Genomic DNA, 20574 nt, shown 5'->3' on the forward strand with positions numbered 1-20574 from the left:
AAACTACCCTTAAAAATCGCTGCGCTCAGTGACACAGTGCTAATGCTTCATTTACGGGCCAGGTTGTGCTTATTCGTTAGTGCACATACTCAGGTTAGTCTGGTGGGTGGTGAGGTATTGTGTAGACTTTACAGTAGCCTCCACACTGCATTCCACTGTGAGCTATAGAGTGAATCAATATTCTGCAACATGCTATCATTGAGGCTTTCACTCACTTCCTAGTTGAAGTCCTCTGGGTTTGAATATCTAGTGTCCTTCCTTAAGATGAAGAGGTAGGTGAAGGTGTGCAGTGAATGTGTTGAAGGGAATATCGCTTCCTGCAGCAGGCCAGTGCCTTGAAGTGGAAATGAGTGAAGAAGGAAGGTGTGCATGTGTTTTCAAGTGTTTTCACTTAGGTTAAGGGGCCATGTGTTCACTCTCTTCTTGTGTGTCTCTCCTCTGTACTCCAAGGCAGTAATACAGTTCATTTCATTTCTCCTAAGGGAGCACCTGAAGTGTAGGCCAAAGTGTCAGCCTTTGTCTTTAGCTTGCAGTCAGGAGATACAGAATCGACACACACACACATCCACACATATCCACACAGCTATCAGATATGTAGGATAGACACTGCTATCCATAAACATGATCTGCTTGTTATTCCTGTCTCATCCTTCTTCTTTGCGTTTTTGTCAGCTGTGGCCTGTGATGTGCTTGGTCTACTGTGTGTGTGTGTGTGTGTGTGTGTGAGAAACAGCTGCCAAGGGACCACTCGTCTTTTTTTCCACAGCCCTCTTCCTCTTTTTCCTCTCCTCTCTGCCAGCAAGTTTCATGCTACTCTGTGTGAACCCAACAATTTCCCAAACAATGCAAATGTTCTATTCACCAATGACATTTCTGTGGCATTTCAGCAGGCTCTGTGGGGGGAAGAAACTGGGTGATTAGCTGTCAGGAAGCTCGCTTCAGTTATTAGTAGCACACATGAGCATATGCTGACAGCAGCCTAAACTGTCAAGTGAACAGTTTAAATGATGTCAGCCACATGGTATGTCTTTATTATTTTAACAACTGGAAGTAGAGACCCCCTCGGTTATGTTCATCTGAGAGAATTTAGAAACCTAAGTTCTAACTTGTGCAAACACATGTTTAAAGACGCCTTTGAAAGTACGTGAATGGGAAAAGTCAGAGACATGTAAGACAGGTGCCGACTTTGTTCCTGGATATATCTGTCGTTATCAAGCCCACGGTGCCTGCTCCACTTTTCATTCCGTCTACATCACCTATTTTCAGCCTTTTGATCCATATAGATGTCTATACGACGTGTAGATAGTGTCGGCAGAATACCAAGTTGTTAATGAGGCTTTCATTTCATGAGGCGTAGGCTGCTCAGCACAAGTGTCTCTGTGCATATCTTTATTAATTCTATTATCAGGAGTATCGATCTGTCCTTCACGGCTGAGGTTTCGGAGAGGATATCCTGTATTCTCTATTTTCCAAGGTAGTTTTTGTGCTTCTGAAGACCCATGGGTACAACTTGCAGCCTCAGTTTGTTTCCTGCTGACTTGAACTGCCTCCTCTCCCTGCAGAACTCAGGTCTTTCTCTGCTTTCTAAAACCTCCTTTCAGTCAACTGTAACATTGCTGAAATGAGTATTTTTCAGAATCAGAATCAGAATTCTTTATTTGTCACATGTGGATGTGCATCCACAGTGAAATGAAAAAACAACACTCCTTTTTACAACTGTGCCAAAGTAATAAAAATACCCTCATCATTTGGTCCATCGTTGTTATAAAAATTTTTATAACAACGATGGACCAAATGACTGCTTGTGAAACAGGTTGACTGTATTGACGTACCTACATAGGATTATCACCTAACCCTGCAGCTTGTTCAGCTCTATTGAGCATTTTACAATATTTCAGCTTACTGTGTTGATTTTGATTGTTTTATATCTGGCTGGTGAACATAGTGGAGCATTTATCAGTCCAAAAGTGAGTGAATAAGAACAGAGTGAATATCAGTCATCAATGGATTCATTTATTGGACTCAATCTTGATTACAAATGCATATTAATGTTGCTCCATGTCTGCCAGATGAGTCGAAATGCAGCTGTTGGCTAATGCTTTTGCCATATGAACTTCATGAGGTCATAATGTGTCAGGGTTTTACAAAGTGTTTAACAAAAACCATAAATGCAGGCTAAAAGTAATGTCACCATTCTCTGATGTTTCTGTTCATTCTGCAGGCTTGGGAAAAACTAAGAGGAAGACAAGCGCCCGTGATGCTTCCCCAACACCCAGCTCAGACACAGAGTACCCCTCCAATGGCAGCGGGGGTGGAGGGATGGGAGGAGGAGCTGCTGAAAGAATCTATGACCTCAACATCCCGGCTGTGGTCAAGTTTGCCTACACGGCAGAGCGAGATGATGAGCTGACCCTGATGAAGGGCTCCAAGGTCATTGTGATGGAGAAGTGTAGTGACGGATGGTGGCGGGGCAGTCAGGCGGGCCGTGTGGGCTGGTTTCCGTCCAATTATGTTCAGGAGGAGCTCGGAGGGGCGGATGACAGGGGGGAGGGAGATTCCTCACGGGCGTACCATGGCGGCTCTCAAGGGACTTTGCTGGCCAACGGGCGTGCAGGTGGCCGCGCAGACGTGCTTCACTTGGTTCAAACACTCTATCCTTTCAGCTCCGTGACCGAGGAGGAGCTGAATTTTGAGAAGGGAGAGGTCATGGAGGTGGTGGAGAAGCCTGAGAACGACCCGGAGTGGTGGAGGTGTAAGAACTCACGTGGCATCGTGGGCCTGGTACCTAAAAACTATGTGATGGTGCTGGACGAGCGGCCCGACCTGCCTGCGTCGAGCTCCCCGCAGAATCGCTTTGTGGCACCGGCGCGCTCAGGGAAGTTTGCTGGGAGGGACTGGTACTACGGCAACATCACCAGGCATCAGGCCGAGTGTATCCTCAATGAGAGAGGAGAGGAGGGCGACTTCCTCATACGAGACAGCGAGTCATCGGTGAGTCTTGTGGGTGGAGTCATGGCAGACCTGCATTAGGAAAGCTGGGAGAAAGGCAAATGAGGACTAAGTTTACTCAGAAGGAAAATTAGTTTGGAAATATTTAGAAATGTGAATTAGATCCTGTATTTGAGGGAAAAATGTTGCTTTCTATAAGTGAAGAATATGATTTATCAAGTGAAAGGGGAACCATTGAGGGCTGCTTCTAACTGCTAACAAGTTACTTCACAATTATGCTCAGAGCAAGAAGAACCAATCAAACGAGAATTCAAATTAGAAAGAATTAGCCTGCAAAAGGTTTTATGTTTTAATGTTTTTAGAATTAATATTTGCAGGAAACTGTAACTTCACTATGGGCATGTGAAATAAACCACAAAGAGCCGAAATTTAGTATTTTTAACGTAAAAGAATTTTTATAAGCAACAGTGTACTGATGGACTCCAAATCTAAAGTCCAAATTTCACATGCAGCAGCTTTATAAGTGTGGACCAGATCTTTAAACGTGATGATACACTGCCACCTGCTGGATGGAAACAGTCATGAAATTTGATTGCATGGTTTTTTCATGTCACTCTGTCATATTTCTTACCATATCAACAACTGTCTCCCCTCTTTATTTTCAGCCCAGCGATTTCTCTGTGTCTCTGAAGGCGCCTGGTAAGAATAAGCACTTTAAAGTGCAGCAGTCAGACGGAGTGTACTGTATCGGCCAGCGCAGGTTCAACTCAATGGATGAACTAGTGGAGCACTACAAGAAAGCCCCCATCTTCACCAGCGAACATGGAGAGAGGCTGTACCTGGTCAAAGCCCTGCTGTGATACACACAACACTGGATTTCACATACACACACACACACACTCTCTTCAGACACACTTAATACTAATGCCAGTCCCTAACCGTCTTAACTCAAGCCTTAGCTCTGGACCCTCTCGCTGTGGTGTCCATATTGCATCCAGATCCCAAGTTACTCTTCTAAGCTTGCAAGTCTGTCGCCCTCCAGTGGTGATCGGGTGAAACGTTTTCTAGCTCAGCAACCAAGCGGTTAACCCCAAGACAGCAAGAATTATGCCAGGTAAAATACCCAGCTGCATCTTCCATGTACACAGTGCATAATAAGCCTCTGTCTCCTGGATGTGCTAACATTCACAGTGTCCACATCTGCCGCCAACAGAACACTTGAAGCCTTGCTGGGGGTTGAGCTCTCCTTCTGATGTCATACATTATGTCCATTTACTAGCACGCACATTGTAGGCTACACCATTGCTCTTAATCCATGCAGGAGGACAAACAGCTAACAGTTGAAGAAGAACTCAAACCTCAGATGGACCTTACCTTGGTGTTATCCTGTTCGGTTTCTGGCCATTGTTTTATTTTGTTCATTCATTTTTGAAAGAAGTGCTTGTTCTTGAGTTAAGTTTTTCTTTGTTTTTCTTTTTTTTTTTTTTAGCTAATTTAAATTCCTTTTGGGAGGTTTCACTCATTACTTATTCATACAATGACTTCACAAAGTGACCAGAATCAGCCTCTTGCCTTTTTCTCCTAATTTTCATCATTCCTCTACATCATTTCTCTCCCCAGTTGACCTTGTATCTTGTCACTTTTTCATGTTCCTCCTTGTTTCTGTCTCCACAGACTTGATCATTAGTAGTGATGGCTATTGAAAATCTGGATACAGTACTTCCTATAATATTTCTAAGAGGCAGTGCGGGGAGCATTACTGCAATGGTGGAGACCTCGGATTTCTTGTAGAGTTTGAATGTTATCAATGTAACCAAATGTGCCACCCTGAACCCATACTACTGGCTCCAGGTCTGCACTGCACTCACCACACTTGGCATTCATTCATAGCTCTATGCTCATGCTTTATATTGTGTCACATTGAACATGTTCCTGTTCTTCAGTATGTGTCTGTAGCTACATGAGGATACCGACTGAAGAACAACAATAACAATAACAATAATAATTAAATCTTTTTGGTAACACTTTTGAGTTAACGACACTTGATCTACTCCAGCTCCTGTGAATGAATGCAGTTATCCTCTGGTATTGCATTTGTCACAGATGAGTTTATCCTTGCAAGTCATGTGTTTGCAGGGAGGATAATTTTGCTGGGAAGGCGTCATCATTCACAAACAAATATGTGATCGACTGAGAGACCCCAGTAATAAAGTTACTAAGAAGGTGTGGCCCTAAGCTCGATGCTAATAAATCACAAATTCATTCATATGACAAATGATTTGGAAATACTTGTTACTAATTCTTGAGGTCCAACAATAGAATCTTACTTTAAAGAAGCCAAATATGCCGTCATCTGGTTTATAATGACAAATACTAGTCCTACCAAACATTTTCTGTGTTTATTTTCTTTTGCTCTGTGCATTTGTTTACCAATGGAAGTGTTGTTGATCACGGGGTCCTCAGCTTTTATATGATATATCTGAATGTTATTGAGCATTGTTATTTAATTCTTGTCTCCACTGTATGTATATATTCAAAATAAGATGAGGTGCATATATGAATCAAACTAAGGTACTGTATCACCGACAACGTGATGAGAATTGAAATACTTTTGTTCAATAAAATTTTTGAAGAATACTAAAACTACACATGTTGAATGTGTGATTCTCACCTGTTGGTTACTGTTCAGATTACTTGAAAAGGCTTCTACTCCTCTTTGTGCATTTGACTCCACCACCTGAACTGCAGCTGCTCAGTTTGTCATATAAACCTGTACTCCAAAAGTCCATTAGGGTAACAGCCGTCACATTGCCGACAGGATTTGGATTGGAATTAAAAGCTGTGATTAAATGAGAAGCAAAACAATTATTAAGCCATGGCTTGTAATTAGCGAGCTTACTAATTCAGGTTTAAAGGAGCCTAATGATAAATTAATTTATTTAGTTGATACCCACGGTAGAGCAGAACAAATTTATAAGCAGCTTATTCCAGTGCTAATGACATTTGATTATGATGCTCGCAATTTGTATTCTAATTTTATATCAAATTGCTTACACATTATTTGTTACTTTGCAGGATAAGGTTTTAAATTGAGAAATAACAAAAGGCAAACTTACACGTACTGAATGAACAACATAAAGCCTGCAGAAAAAGGACGACCACATTCCAAAACTATTTACCAGCAGCTATTTTACAAAGTGCTCCTGAGAGCGTGCAGTGATATCCTTCTTTGTGAACGACTGGGCCTTCTCACAATGCTCTTTTCATACTCACTCATGATACTATCACCTGTTACCAATGAGCCTGTGTATCGGTGGGACGTTCCAAACGTGTGTTTTCTTAGCATTTCACAGCTTTCCCAGCTTCTGTTGCTCCAGCCTCAACTCGTTTGACATGTCCTTCTGGTATCAAATTCAGAATAAGCACATATTTAAAAAAAAAATTATGAGGTAAAACATTAAAGACTGCACTCTTTTCACCTGAGCACATCAAAAGGGATTAGCAAACCATCACATTCAGCGTCCCAACTCTGCATTTAACCCATCACTGATTGAAACACACACATGCAACATGCAAACACCCAGGAGCAGTGGGCTGCAACTATCAAGCACTCAGGGAGCAAATTGGGGGATCAGCCAGCTAATGGGGGGGGGGTATTATTAATCACTCAAACCCAAATTTTTTCTGCCTGTCCGGTGGGGGAATCAAACTGCCAACCTTCTGATCACAAGCCGCTTCTCCAACCTCTAGGCCACATTGTGGGCTGTAGCAGACTTAACTTAAAACGTAAAACACTGGTAGTCTTTGAAATACTAACTTTTAAGTCTTGCTGTGAGTGCCTTAGGGCATTATTATGTTTTCACACTGCTTTTTTGTGTAAGGGAATGATGTGAGAATTTGTAAAAGCCATTATGTACAAACTCTACAGCCATCAAAAGTCCCTCCAGGGAGATCGAGTCCCATCTGGCTTATCTTCTGCCCCCTACACACACTGTCTCTCAGCAGAGTCTGGAAATATTTTGACCTTGCAAAACTGTCACTGAAATGTGGCCTGCAGTACCTCTGAATTTTCACACGATGGCAGTAGTGGGCTTCTTGCATTGTCATGTCTTCTTCAGTTAGTAAATGTCAACGCACGGTATATGTCCAGGGACACTCGGTTGACTCTGGTCTCAGTTTAGTGTTTATTCTAATTCTTTGTCGTTTTTCCAAGTACTCTTTGACGTGCCTTGTACTGTGTGCCTCCGCAATAATATGCAACATAATTACCCTGGCTTAGATAACTAACCCCTATCAAGACATAAAAAATAGAAGGAAGAAAAATCTCTTGGTGGAGCAGAAAAATTAAGAGCCGTCGCTTCGTAGAGAGACTGAGCTGTAGCCAGCAGTGCACATAACAAAAGTCAACTCCCTTAATCAACTTTTCAAACAAGGGAATTTAAGGGAACACAGTACTTCACAGAACAAATCTGAGACAAACACGTCCAAAAATGAACACACTCCACACACACAAACTAGAATCTCTCCCACCGTAAGCCAGCTATTGATGAACTCATCTGTCATCCATCTGGAAAACACCAATAACTCTGCCGACTTCAGACAAGAGAAAACTGCAACAACCAAACAGACACCTTCAACAAAATGTACCAGCACTAACTAAACTTCAAAAGACTAGAAAAATACTCCTCAGCAAAAAATACATGAATAATCTTTAGAAAAAAAAAAGAAAAAAAAAAGCAGCTTGTGATCAGAAGGTCGTCGGTGCGATTCACCCACCAGACGGGTCGGAAAAATTTGGGTGTGGTGGAGTAATTAAAATTGGACGCACCTTCTCATTTAATGGTTCTTCATTATTTTCAAGACTATATACATTGCAGATTCTCACTGAAGGCATCAAAGCTATGAATGAACACATATGGAATTATGTAGTAAACAAAAAAGTGTTAAATTACCCAAAACATATTTTATATTTTAGATTCTTGAAAATAGCCACCATTTGCTTTGATTACTGCTTTGCACACTCTTGGCATTCTCGTGATGAGCTTCATGAGGTAGTCACCCGAAATGGTTTTCCAACAGTTTTGAAGGAGTTTCCAGAGATGCTGAGCTCTTGTTGGCCCTTTTGCCTTCACTCTGTGGTCCATCTCATCCCAAACCATCTCGATTGGGTTTTGGTCAGGTGACTGTGGAGGCCAGGTCATCTGGCGCAGCACTCCATCACTCTCCTTCTTGGTCAAATAGCCCTTACACAGCCTGGAGGTGTGTTTGGGGTCGTTGTCGTGTTGAAAAATAAATGATGGCCTGAACGCAAACCGGATCGTAGCCATGCTGGTTCAGTGTGCCTTCAATTTTGAATAAATCCCCAACAGTGTCACCAGCAAAGCACCCCCACACCATCACACCTCCTCCTCCATGCTTCACGGTGGGAACCATGCATGTAGAGAGCATCCGTTCACCTTTTCTGCGTCGCACAAAGACACGGCAGGTGGAACCAAAGATCTCAAATTTGGACTCATCAGACCAAAGCACAGATTTCCACTGGTCTAATGTCCATTCCTTGTGCTTCTTGGCCCAAACAAATCTCTTCCGCTTTGCATTTCCTTAGCAGTGGTTTCTTAGCAGCTATTTGACCATAAATGCTTGATTCGTGCAGTCTCCTTTGAACAGTTGATGTAGAGATGTTGCTTCTAGAACTCTGGGTGGCATTTATTTGGGCTCTAAACTGAGGTGCTGTTAACTTGCGATATCTGAGGCTGGTGACTCGGATGAACTTATCCTCAGCTCCAGAGGTGACTCTTGGTCTTCCTTTCCTGGGGCGGTCCTCATGTGAGCCAGTTTCAGCTGTCAGCTGTGTACCGACCTGACTTCTGCACAACACAACTGATGGTCCCAACCCCATTAAGAAGGCAAGATATTCCACAAATTAACCCTGACAAGGCACACCTACATCATGAAGCTCATTAATAGAAGGCCAAGGGTTTGCAGTGCTGTCAACAAAGCAAATTGTGGCTACTTTGAGTAATCTAAAATATACAACATATTTAGAGTTATTTAACATTTTTTTTCTTTGCTACATAATTCCATATATCCTGCTTCATATATTTAATGTGTTCAGTATGTATCTACAATGTAGAAAGTATTAAAAATAAAGAAACAACACTGCATGAGAAGGTGTGTCCAAACTTTTGACTGGTAGTGTATATATACGAATAAACTGAATTGAACTGAATTGAATTGGCTCACGCGGAGCCCTGACCTCAACCCCATCCAACACGTTTTGATGGATTGGAATGGAGATTGCGAGCGAGGCCTTTTCTTCCAGCATCAATGTCTGACCTCAGAAATGGTCTACTGTGTGAATAGGCAAAAATTCACACACAAACACAAAATCTTGTGGAGAGCCTTCCCATGAGAGTGAAGGCTGTTATATCTGCAAAGCTGTCTAGAAAGGGATAATGGAAACAAAGATGACAAATTGTGGTGATTACTTTGACGATAACATATAGGAGGATCATACAAACGTGGTTGTTACCTATGACGTAAACAGGATAATGGTTCCTCCACTTTGCTCTTTACATTTCTTCTCGTCCAATCACTCTCCACCTCATCCAGTCCATATTACTGTCTCATCTTACAGGAGCTGCACTTACAATCTCAGCTGCAGCAAACATTCACATTGACATGCTGCTTTTATCTTTCTTTGACATACATACTGCATGATAAACAGACCCCAACCACCAATGAATTCATCCTATTAGGGAGTTTCATGTGCAGTGAGAGTTTATTCCTCTGTGGGGCTGCAAATTACATTTTTTTTTTCATTTCAAATTAATGTGTAGATTTGTTTCTCATGAAATTGATTCATCTTTTTGTCTATAAAAAACAGAAAGCAGCAATAAATACCCATCACAAGATGATGACTTTAAGTGTTTTGTTTTTCCCAACTGACAAAACATTAAATTTATTATATCTAAGAAGAAAAAAGCGGCTAATTCCCAGATTTAACAACCTAGTCATGTTTCCATCACTTTAGGCGACATTACATAGACTTGCATTCATTTCCTGGAGGCTTAACGGCCACCTAACCATAACAATAAACATTACTTGTATAATCCCACCCTGACCTCAACCTCACCTTAAAGCAAGTCTTCACCCTAATATTTAATGATTTACGTTGTGTGGACTTGTGTTTTGTCCCAGTAAGTAAAGCAGGTCCTCACAATGTGACTGTGCATACACATTCAAGTTCCCACAACTACAGGAATAAACACACACACCTGCTGCTGCTGCAAAAGCTCACCAGAGCACCAAATCAGCCTGATGTAAATATGCACTTTGATACTGATGACACGACACATTTATTCCACTGAGCTCACACACCTCTCACAGCTTCATCTCTTTTTTCACTCTGTCATTGAAACTACACAGTGGCTTTTGAAATAGGCAAAAATGTTCTGGGTTTTATATATATATATATATATATATAGGATTGGAGAAGGACTTGCTTCTACCTCTAAGATCCAAAGTTTTTTTTAATTTTTTTTTACTACTTTCCTCTTTTGAATGCACTGTACTGTACAGTCATGCATTTTTACACCTACTCTTATCTCACACAAAGCTGATACAGCCGCCTTATCTCCAACACGTTATTCCACAGGAACAGCTTAACTTTCAAAATGTGGTCTCTCACAGTTGAATTCGAATCACTGCTCTTTTTCCTGTCACCATTTTGTAATTCATTGACGTTAATGTTTTGAATGTAAATGTTTATTTGTGTGGCCCTTGTGGTCTTATATTGTCATTTGAATGTTTCTGATTAAATATTGCACCTGATTGCATTAAATATTGTGCATATATTGTTTTACAAAATCATTTTTTGGAATATTTTGTGTTATCTGTCATGTTATTCATTACTGTCATTACTGCCTCACTTGACCAGGACACTTTTGAAAAAGGTTCCTAATTACACTGAGGTGTTCCTGGATGAATAATATATGCTGTGAGCTATTTTTAAAGGTTTATGTTGTGAGTAAGAAAGAGCAGGTTTGGGGCTGAATGTTACAGACTGGTTGGGAGGTGACTTAACACACTGTTGGATATCATTCCTCAGGATTTGTTGACAAGATGAAAAGTACAGAAAAAAGCCAAATTTTACAGTAAACTCTTACTGGTTTGTCTTCTGAGAAAATTCTTCTTCTGAGCATCAACAGCTCCTCCCTCTGCCAGCATCCTCAGAGAAAAACAAACATGCACAGAAGAGATAAGTGGATGGCAATCAGAAAAAAAACCAAGTCATTTTACACCCTGTAGTTGACTGTTGGTACAGTCTGTCTGGATACCAGGTGTGAAAACTGTCTGCTCCACACTTTATCTGCTTTCTTCTACATATTCACTCTTCCCTCTGCTTTTCTCTCTTCTTTTCACCTTTAGAAATCCAATTTAATTTCACTGCTCAAAGCAAAAAAATCTCACACTGCGCTCATGATGGTTGTGACAATATAATTAAATATATATTGTAGCAAAAATAATTAGTGAGTTAATATGAGAAGAGGGCCAGCGCCTGGAATGAGATACGACCTCTCATCTATTTTCATCACCTTGCCTAAAAACATAGCATTTTAATGACACATTTTTACACTGGAAAACATGTTGTAACATTCTTCTACACAAAGCGACTGGTGTGAAAGAGGCTCTCTGACGTGCTTTGGTGACGGGCAGGTGCAAAGAGGCAAACAAACATGTCAGCCTTCCTGTCTACCTCTAACTGAGATGCAGCCTTCATCCTGAGATCAGTCTGAGTGAGGAAGACCTGGGACAGGACCACGAGCATAATCTCCTGCTGCTCAGGTGAGAGAAGACAGAAAGCGACATTAGATCAAGCAAGGTATGATCTTCACACACAGTTCTGCTGTAGCCTGCATGTTTGTTAAAGAAAATGCTCTTCACAATCGGATGAATCTGCTTTATATGCACCTGAGCTCACACACCTGCAGAGGCTGATGAACAGAGTTACTTCTTTGCAGGTCGAGTCTTTTGCCTTTCAGTTCCTGGAAGCATGCATGCTCTCCGGGTGACCGTGTTGCTCTGTTCCCTCCTGCTCAGCTTCCTGTCTCTTACAGGTTTGTCAACAGCTCACACATGACCGCACTTGACATTGTAATATTCAGTAATTCTGACATGAGGGAAAAGGTGTGAAATAATGTTCACACATCTTTCTGTCTCCTTTGACAGGAGCGGAGGAGAGCGAAGCAGCCGGCAGGAGGGAGGAGGAGAGGGAGAAACGAAGCCTACCCTACTGGGGCCTGTGGTCATCAGACTTTTTCGGGTGGTTGGAGGAGCTTCGAGCTCAGGCAGCTCACGAGGGGATGAAGGACCTGGCGCGTACATTCTGGGCTCACTTCCCCATTGGCACCGAGCTGGGCTACGACAGTCCTGAGTCTGACCCTCAAACTGAGGAGTGAGGCAGAGGAGTGTGAGGGTGGGTAGAAGTCAGCTTTAATATGTGTTAAGATGCTTACAGTTTAGACTATCACAAGTTTGGACACAGATATTTTAACCTTTATGTTTTATATATATATATAATAACAACAATTGTAGATTTTATTCCTTTTGTTTCACTTCTATCAAACATATATTTTTTCTCTTTTCTTCCGAATTTACTAAAACTAGGCAGTGAACCTTCCATTTGCGACAAACTGGACTTGCACGTTCGATGAAGGTGACTAACTATCGAGATCACTGTTGTAAACTTTTAAAGCATTGTTATTGCACCAAATAAGGAAATATTTTATGTTTTTAAATGTTTAATGGGTCACGTACGATTACATATTCCTTTCACTTGCCGGATAGTCACAAAGAAACATACAGCATGTCATCCTACGCCTGTCATGTGAAAAATTTCAATATTTTTATGTGACATTACGTTAACGCAATCATGTTTATGTGTTGGTCTAATAAGGTTTTAATGTTCACTTCGTGTTCAGACTGTTAATGGAACTGTTAAAGGAACTGTTAAATGGACTGGATGATCATTTGACTGTTGTATGCATGACTGTTGTATCAGACTGCATTAGCTTCAGCTTGGTGTCCCTAATAAAAAGGCAACTGACTGTATTTAACTGATGTTACTTCAATAAATTTATATCAGTAAGATTTTGAATGCAGGACCTTCACTTGTGATGGAGTATTTTAACAATGTTGTACTGGTATTTACCTGAATATTTCTTCCACCACCTCTCGGTCTGGGTGAATACATAATTCTGACTGGCTGTCAGTTGAGTAAAGGCTGCCTGATGAGGTGTCCGTTGTGAGGAATGTAGAACTTTTCTTTTAAAATGCATGAAAATATAAAATAATGGCCATATTTTTTTTTTTACTGGGTGACCATGGTATAAGTGGGTTATGCCCTTCAAGGCGTTCATAATGAGGATTTAGCTAATGAACTCTGTGTTGTTCATTAATTCCTGTTATTGGACGCATTCTCAGGTGTTATTTCTTACATCCCTTGCATCGTTTTCTTAAACAAATCCTGTTCAGAATAATTTTCATTAAGTGACAAAAAAATGTTCATTATATTTTACTGAACAGTTAAAGCAGACCTGGGTTCTTGAACAGAATCTTAATATTAAATGTCCTTTTCCTGCATATTTAGTAATAATAACATTATGATTTTCGGATTTAGCTTTTGAGTGAAGAGGTTTTGTATGATTTTTCAAGGCTATCTGGGATGTCTGAGCGCAAAAGTGTCAGACTCTAAAACAAACCCGAATGTTCACAACATTCAGTGTGTCGAGTCAAGTGTGAAAAGGATTGGGAAGGCAAGAGGGAAGCAGAGATATTGCATTGACATATAAGAGAGGATTACCTTATTCTGCTTCATCTTTGTCCAAGAATCTGAGTCAACTCTTTGGAGGGATTCAAAGGTCTGGACCCAGGCTAAAAAATACAGCTTTGGGAGTCCACATATTCCATAGCTTTGCTCTTCTTTCCAGCTCACTGTGGGATACATTTGAATAGGCAAGATCAAACCGGTTGTCAGATGAATGGTTTGCAGCTATGAAATTATTCCTCCTATGAGAAACAACTTGTTCTCTCTGACCCTCATGTCTTTCATCCCCTCATTCTCATTCTGCTTTTTTGGTCCAATCTCTCCAGAATTACAAGTGACACTTGAAGGACAAATGAGTGTTCAGTGTGTGTTTGTGTTCACAGTGTTTTTTGGGGCTCTGAAGCAAAGATTCTTGGATCTTTGTATGTCGTTAGTGCACAGACATCTGTTTTCTCTTTAGTGTTTTTGTTTTTCATCTGCAATAAAAAATGTGTGCCTGAGGACAGTGAGCCTTTCATAAGACTCACTGCAGAGATAGAAGTCAGGGATTGAGCCAGCTCTTTGTCAGAGGTATCTGATGAATGCAGGGAAAGTCGTTTTTATAGGCACGCCTGCCATGAGAGCCACAGGTTTGTGCCTTTCACTCAGACTCCTCAGTTTGGTTCACTGCAGAACAAACTGACCTCCTTTCTTTCTGAAACTCAGCACGACTGTGCAGCTAAACTGTGTGTGCGAGTGGGCACACAGTTGGCAAAATTGATGAAGAGGATGCAGCCACTTTGGCAGAGCTTGAATGGTGAAGATAAGAAAAGCAAGAGATCACAAAGGCACTCATGAACACTCAGTTTTTTTTCTTGCTTCCATCTCTTCTCTCTTTCTGTCCTTTGCCTTGTCACTCATTTCACCTTCTTTCCAAATCCATCACGAAAGCAAAGCATTTGTCCGCCAGCTTCTGGGTTTAATGCAGTCCAGCTCTACCTGTGAGAGACAGAGAGACTGTTTGTACTTCCAATCCAAACAAATTCCCTGCCTGACACACACACACACATCATATTACAGTTCATCAGTGAGTTGGAACCAGAAAGGCTGTAATTACACTGTGGTTTTGCAGTAAATTGCTGACTGACACAGTCACAACACTCAGCAGTCATTAAACTGAGACGATGTTACTTTTGATAAACAATTTATAAGAGTCCTCCCTTGACAAATGAAAAGCTGAAAACAAAATGTACTCTTTGTGACTTTACTTTCTGGTATGAGCAGTAACTTTTGCTGGCTAATGTTAGTGAGAATTTGCTAAGCCTGGGTGTTAGATCTGGAAACAGTGCTGCTATTCAGCACTGCTGCCAGTTTGTCCCAGTGGTTGCTTGCACGACTGCAAAAAAAAGAAATCTGGCCCAAAGCAAACTGTTGAAAGGACACCTAAAAATGCAAACAAGGTACATTATTACTCTTTATATTATGCTTTTCAATCTGTGGGAGTTTTATGTTTGTAATCCCAGGGTCTCGAAAAGCTCTTCTAATGTGTGTGACATTATTCCAAAGTAAAGACTATGGGCTGAGCGGGAAAGAACAGATGGGGGCAGTGGGAAAAACACTATGTGCATGTGCAGTTGACCGCACAGCTCAAAAGCAAACCTGGAAGCTAAGGTTAAGCTTTCCATAAGCAATTTTCATTCAAGTGAAAGGGCGACATCCTTGCTGGAAACAAAAACCTGACAACTTGATACAAGTTCAGAAAATGTCAAAGACCTTCCAGTACCATGGATGATCAAAAGATCAAGATAACGTGCAGACCACGTACGTTCAAATGAAGCGCTGTGGGAGATGGATAACAGTGTTATCCTGCTGGGCTAAAGGTCTTTAATTATTAAGCCAAAGTTGGAGCTTGAATCATAAAGCAAAACATTCAATTAGATGAAATATTTCAAATTCATGCAACATTCATCTCATTTCATTAGCAGTAATTAGGCTTTTAATGAGACACACGCCACCTTAAGACAACACATTCTGCATCTCAAACATCTGAATGACTGATGTTTTATACATCAGCATTGAAGCTGTTCTGCAGTAGCTCTTGCCTAAAGATTTCTGCTCAGCTGCTCAGTTTAGAAAAAGCTGCTGTGATGAGTACGCATAAATATGTTTGAGAGTTTACTGTTAGTTACCAGAAATTCATCTCACACACTGCAGTGATTTTTCTTGTTAAATGAAAACATGCAAATCACAATATACAATATATGAATGTCTTTTCACAGAGTAAACCTTTTTTCTTCCATGTCACTGCTGTTTATGTATCAACCTGGTACACATGTGAAAATTCATTTAAGAGTGGAAAAGTTCACAGTTGCACTCTTGTGTCTGCAGGCCATGAGGTAAACGACATTCCACCAGTTCCCACTTGGAAAGTCTGGGATGCCGCCCACTCTTCCCTCTGCTTGTGCAGCAGTTTATGCACAGTTGTTGCCTTTAAGCAGCTCTGTAAAGACTGAGCTGAGTACAAGATGGCGTCCCAGCAGCTCTTTTTGAGGTTAACGTGGCTGGCTGTATTGCTGACGCTGTTGGCTCTCAGAGGTGAGTCCAGTCCTGTTCTTTTCTTTGGCTTTTCTTCCGCTTTACTCACTTTTTATAGTATATTTCTATACTTTTTTCTATGGTAGGTGTGTTACAAGGATGTGTCAGAGTGTGTGTGTATGTTACTTTACTTTGCAAAACATGAAAAGGAAAAAGTAACCTTGAAGATTTTCTCTGTCAGTGTATTTTTCTGTCTCTATGACACTGACAGACATTAAATAACTTATGGATAAGGAAGATTAAAATACAGCCAAGAGAATAAATAGGCTTATTAATGGGACAGCAAAAGCTATACCAGTAATTTTATCTGCTGCACAGTTTTCAAATTATAGCATATTTTTAAATATGCTGCATTTTTTAAATCTTTCTTATTAATTTATGTTTGGCAGAAATATAAAAAAGACTTACTTTAGACAGAAAAATCAATTACTTGAAATCTGGACTGCAACACCACAACCCATGCCAAATGATAACTAAACAGAAAGAATTAAAGGCAAGCTGTGTGACATTCACAGCGATTAGAGGATTGTGATTATCAGACAGACGAGCCGAACTCATCAAACACACAAATCTACTGTCACAAATCTAATGCTTTGCAAAGTCGCTGGCGGTCATGTAAAATATGGTGGGTAAAAATGGGATAAAACATGCAATAAGACGGAATGGACCTTTACTAAGAAAATTCTGACAACTGATTATTATCAAAAATGATTTGAATCTGCCTCAACAACGTTAACTGTAGTTGTTTTGGCTGCAGAGCTGCACTGCACTCTGTTGTTTCAGGAACTAACTCACCATTTAGTTGTGATATGTTCAGCTTCCGAGGGGTGCAACACGGCTCTACTTTTGGACCACTGCTCTTTAAGTTGTATATGCTACGCTGAATATGAGCAGTAGTGTTTTGTCTCACTGGTCCTGCCTGCAGGTTCTACACATGCAGTTAAGAGATCACCAGAGTTGTAACAGTAGTCCATCAAATGTTGAGACATCTCATCAGAAAGGTGAACCTCAAGGTGGAAGAATAGGAAACATCTTCTGGGAACCATGAATATATGTACAAGATTTTAAACCATTAAACAGTACATATTCCACTATGGCTAAAGGTAGAAATAGGCCTTAAAAGCACAAAGCATCTTCTTCTTTTTTTTTCTTATTTTACCTTTCGAGAAGTACAACTTTATCCCTTTACTGTTATTATGAAGCATATGTACTGTCTGCATTCAAATGCCCTGAAAGGCTGATTAATGCACTATTACTGAAATCCTGAGGTTTACTTCTTACTAATGGCTTTGGCTGGATAGAAATATACCCCAAGCAAACTCTCTGGACAGAATAACTCATCCTGTACATATCCTGGACAAACTGCTGTAAAGAAAAGAATTCTGCAGGATTCAGTTGTTGTTCAGTATGCAACACAAACTGGAGAAACCCCACATGCAAACAATTTGCTCCAGTGCATCCCTTCAACTGCTAACCGCTCAGTGGAAATGTTTTGTGCCAAGCCAGAGTCCACCTTAAGACATGGACTGGATTTCTGTGTATATTCTTTGGTACAAGGTATTCAGAGATATGTCTGTCAAAAAACCCTCTGTTTTAGCTTTTCAGATTGATTAAAACTTGGGAAAGTGTAAAACGTATCAGAAAACTTCTGCAGTGCTGCTTGAATAATCAGAATAAAATGACATTTTGACAAAGCTTTGACTGTGAAAATCAAGGACTCTTTCAGTGAATCAGCTGTGTATGAGGAGCTTTAAACATCTTTGAACATGTGACTGTTCGGAAATGAATAACAGCTGATTTAAATGTGCTTTTTCCAAGAATCTAACTTACCGGTCATAACGAACAGCTCTCTGTGTACTCCTTAACAGATGCATCCAGTGACAGCAGCTTGCACAGGATCTTGAGGAAGAGAGAAGGTAACATTTTACCTACAGTATTATCACACTGCTAATACAAAGTAGTCATTGACTGATATGGTTTATTCAGGAACTAATACACCTTTGTAGTAAAAATGAAAATGTTAATAAATCAACGCAACAAAGTACATTTTACTCAAAAACTTGTACTTCTACTTTATACTTCCACTCCTCTACATTTGGCAAATATTGTACTTTCTTTACTCCACTACATTTATTTGATGCCTTTAGTTACTTTACAGATTGATAGGCTATTACTAGTGACATGAGACCAATCGGAGAGTGCTGTGGGTGGGAATCTGAGTGAAATTACAGAGTGGTGACTACAGAGGCGGCCGCATCAGAGCCATCTGCTATCTGAAAAACAACAAAAAACAAAACTGGAGATGACAACTGGCCAGTCTGTCCTTAGTATAAAGATCAATTCCAGTGAAATTGCCTTTTTGTCCAGTGGCAGGAGCTGGGATTGCCCCCTCAAAGTCTTCTGTGGCCATTCCCTCTTCCAAGGCTCAAGAGTTCCTGGCAAAACTAAGCAGAACCAAGAGGAACATTTGGGATCGCAGCAGACCGGATGTACAGCAGTGGATTATGCAGTTCATGTTCATGGGATTTGATGAGCAGGTGGGTTATGTTCAGGTTTTCATTGAACTCCTGGACTCTTTTAACACTAACACAGAAATTAGTCTTCACTGGACACAGAAACAATATTTTACAAGGAACTTGTGTTTAGTTTGTATTCTTTTAACAGCAGACTGACCATCAATTCCTCAAATTTATGAGTTATCAATATTTTGGTAAAATCTAGTTTGAATATCCTGTATCACTCCAGTGAGTTAGTGTTAAACCCGCCGGAGCAAATAAACTCTTAAAAAAGAAAAGTCAGAATGAAAACTTTTCTGACTTGGTGCGCGTAGTTCGGTCTTAATATTTCTGACTGTCTTGTAGACCCGAATGCCAAGCTAAGATGACCCTGAAATGTCTGAGTCATTTTTTTTTAACTATTAACTGTGCATATTAAACTGATTTTGACAATGAAGAATCAGTGGATGTACCCTTTGAGACTTGCAAGGACAAGGAGCTTTAAAATGGAGGACGTTTTTTTTTTTTGTCATCCTCATAACAGTGGAGTCTGCAACCTCTAAGGATGATCTCTGAAAACTTTAACTGTGGCTTCTTTAGCCATTTATGTTTCTTGAATTGAGAAAACTGGATTTTCGGGGGCTTTAAACATACCTAAAAATGACCACCTGAAATTGATATATAAATACAAATAAATAAATACACAAATAAAAAATGCAAAACTGGACCTTTGTGTATCTCTGACAGACAGGCGCAGTGACAGTGTAAGCTGCAGTCTACTGAGTAAGATGGTCTGTCCTCACCAGTGTTGCTCTCTGACTGACTGAATAAACACAGGCATGGAACTGAGTACATGAATTCCTTCTCAAATATATAATCCCATCTCAGGGACAGTAAGGAATGGAGGGAACCATTCATAACAACGGATGAAAAGGGAGCAGAGTACACAAAATCCCTCTATAATGCAACTATTTTTGACAGCTGACAGTATTTCAGTTTCAGCCATCGCAGCAGTACTTGTATGCCATTTGCTGTTGCTTCTTTAAAAGGCCAAGGCTGTGAAAACATTGGCCTTTTCAAAGCTTGCCTTTCACGCAGGCCTGCCGACGCTCTCGGTGGACACCTTATCGGTTGTCTCCGTCTATTAGCTTGAGATTTGTCAAGGCCGAGTTTCTTAAAAAGTCACGACGGTTATGTTTTGTTTTGTTTTCCCCTCATCAGCAGCTGGAGGCTGACCTGTCATACTGGAGGGACCTCGCTCGCTCTACTGACCAAGGCCGGCAGCACCATTATGATGAAAACTCCCCCACTGGCCCACGTGACACTGCCTCTTACAGACACGGCGCTAATGTCAACTATGACTACTACTAACTGAAGGCTGTGATAGTCTAATGCTTTGACACCTGCCATGCAGCTGACAACACCCAAATACTCCACAGCTGCTCGGGCTTCTTTGTTCCAATTGGTTACACTCATCAATATAACCCACTCAACATTTTCTCTCTCCTACGTCACATATCAGGCGTAATTTTTTTCCCTCTCACTGAGCATTGCCTCTACAGTTTAAGTTCTGAGGTGGCTGATTTGTATGAAATTCTGTACAAATCTGGTGTCTTGTCTTTGTCACTAGATTATCGTAAATAAAGATGTCGCTTCTTACTGCCCGGGTACCCTGCTTTTTCACTTAAACCTAACCATCTCTCTCACACACACACATGCACACGCCAT

At 40.7% G+C, this 20574-nt stretch overlaps 3 protein-coding genes across 4 annotated transcripts in view; all 3 read left to right on the forward strand.

The window, feature by feature from the left end:
- nck2a (NCK adaptor protein 2a) overlaps positions 1-5592 on the forward strand; it is a 34478-nt gene extending 28886 nt beyond the window's left edge. The window contains exons 3-4 of the mRNA XM_046405141.1: positions 2222-2991; positions 3615-5592. Coding sequence (XP_046261097.1) covers positions 2222-2991; positions 3615-3809 — 965 coding nt within the window. The 3' untranslated portion in view covers positions 3810-5592. The remainder of the gene's footprint in view (positions 1-2221; positions 2992-3614) is intronic.
- A 3122-nt stretch (positions 5593-8714) lies between these two features.
- LOC124066769 (otospiralin-like) lies at positions 8715-12410 on the forward strand. Its single transcript, XM_046403531.1, has 3 exons — positions 8715-8775; positions 11994-12068; positions 12181-12410. The coding sequence occupies exons 1-3, from the start codon at positions 8715-8717 to the stop codon at positions 12408-12410; spliced, it is 366 nt and encodes a 121-aa protein (XP_046259487.1).
- Positions 12411-16201: 3791 nt separating this feature from the next.
- On the forward strand, positions 16202-20505 carry ecrg4a (ECRG4 augurin precursor a). 2 transcript variants are annotated; one of them, XM_046405143.1, is made up of 4 exons: positions 16202-16351; positions 18220-18267; positions 18719-18888; positions 20071-20505. In XM_046405143.1, the coding sequence occupies exons 1-4, from the start codon at positions 16282-16284 to the stop codon at positions 20215-20217; spliced, it is 435 nt and encodes a 144-aa protein (XP_046261099.1). In that variant the 5' UTR covers positions 16202-16281; the 3' UTR covers positions 20218-20505. The 2 variants fall into 2 exon arrangements, with proteins under 2 accessions (XP_046261099.1, XP_046261098.1); XM_046405142.1 differs by having other exon boundaries at positions 16204-16351; positions 20068-20505.
- Positions 20506-20574: the final 69 nt, after the last annotated feature.

The sequence above is a fragment of the Scatophagus argus genome, chromosome 11, assembly GCF_020382885.2.
Source record: "Scatophagus argus isolate fScaArg1 chromosome 11, fScaArg1.pri, whole genome shotgun sequence".
NCBI lineage: Eukaryota > Metazoa > Chordata > Actinopteri > Scatophagidae > Scatophagus > Scatophagus argus.

Coding starts and splice junctions, on each gene's coding strand:
- LOC124066769 (XM_046403531.1), top strand. CDS start 8,715: ATGAACTTATCCTCAGCTCCAGAGGTGACTCTTGGTCTTCCTTTCCTG. Junction 8,776..11,993: donor TTTCCTGGGGCGGTCCTCAT/GTGAGCCAGTTT, acceptor TTTGCCTTTCAG/TTCCTGGAAGCATGCATGCT. Junction 12,069..12,180: donor CAGCTTCCTGTCTCTTACAG/GTTTGTCAACAG, acceptor CTCCTTTGACAG/GAGCGGAGGAGAGCGAAGCA.
- ecrg4a (XM_046405142.1), top strand. CDS start 16,282: ATGGCGTCCCAGCAGCTCTTTTTGAGGTTAACGTGGCTGGCTGTATTG. Junction 16,352..18,219: donor GACGCTGTTGGCTCTCAGAG/GTGAGTCCAGTC, acceptor ACTCCTTAACAG/ATGCATCCAGTGACAGCAGC. Junction 18,889..20,067: donor TCATGGGATTTGATGAGCAG/GTGGGTTATGTT, acceptor TCCCCTCATCAG/CAGCTGGAGGCTGACCTGTC.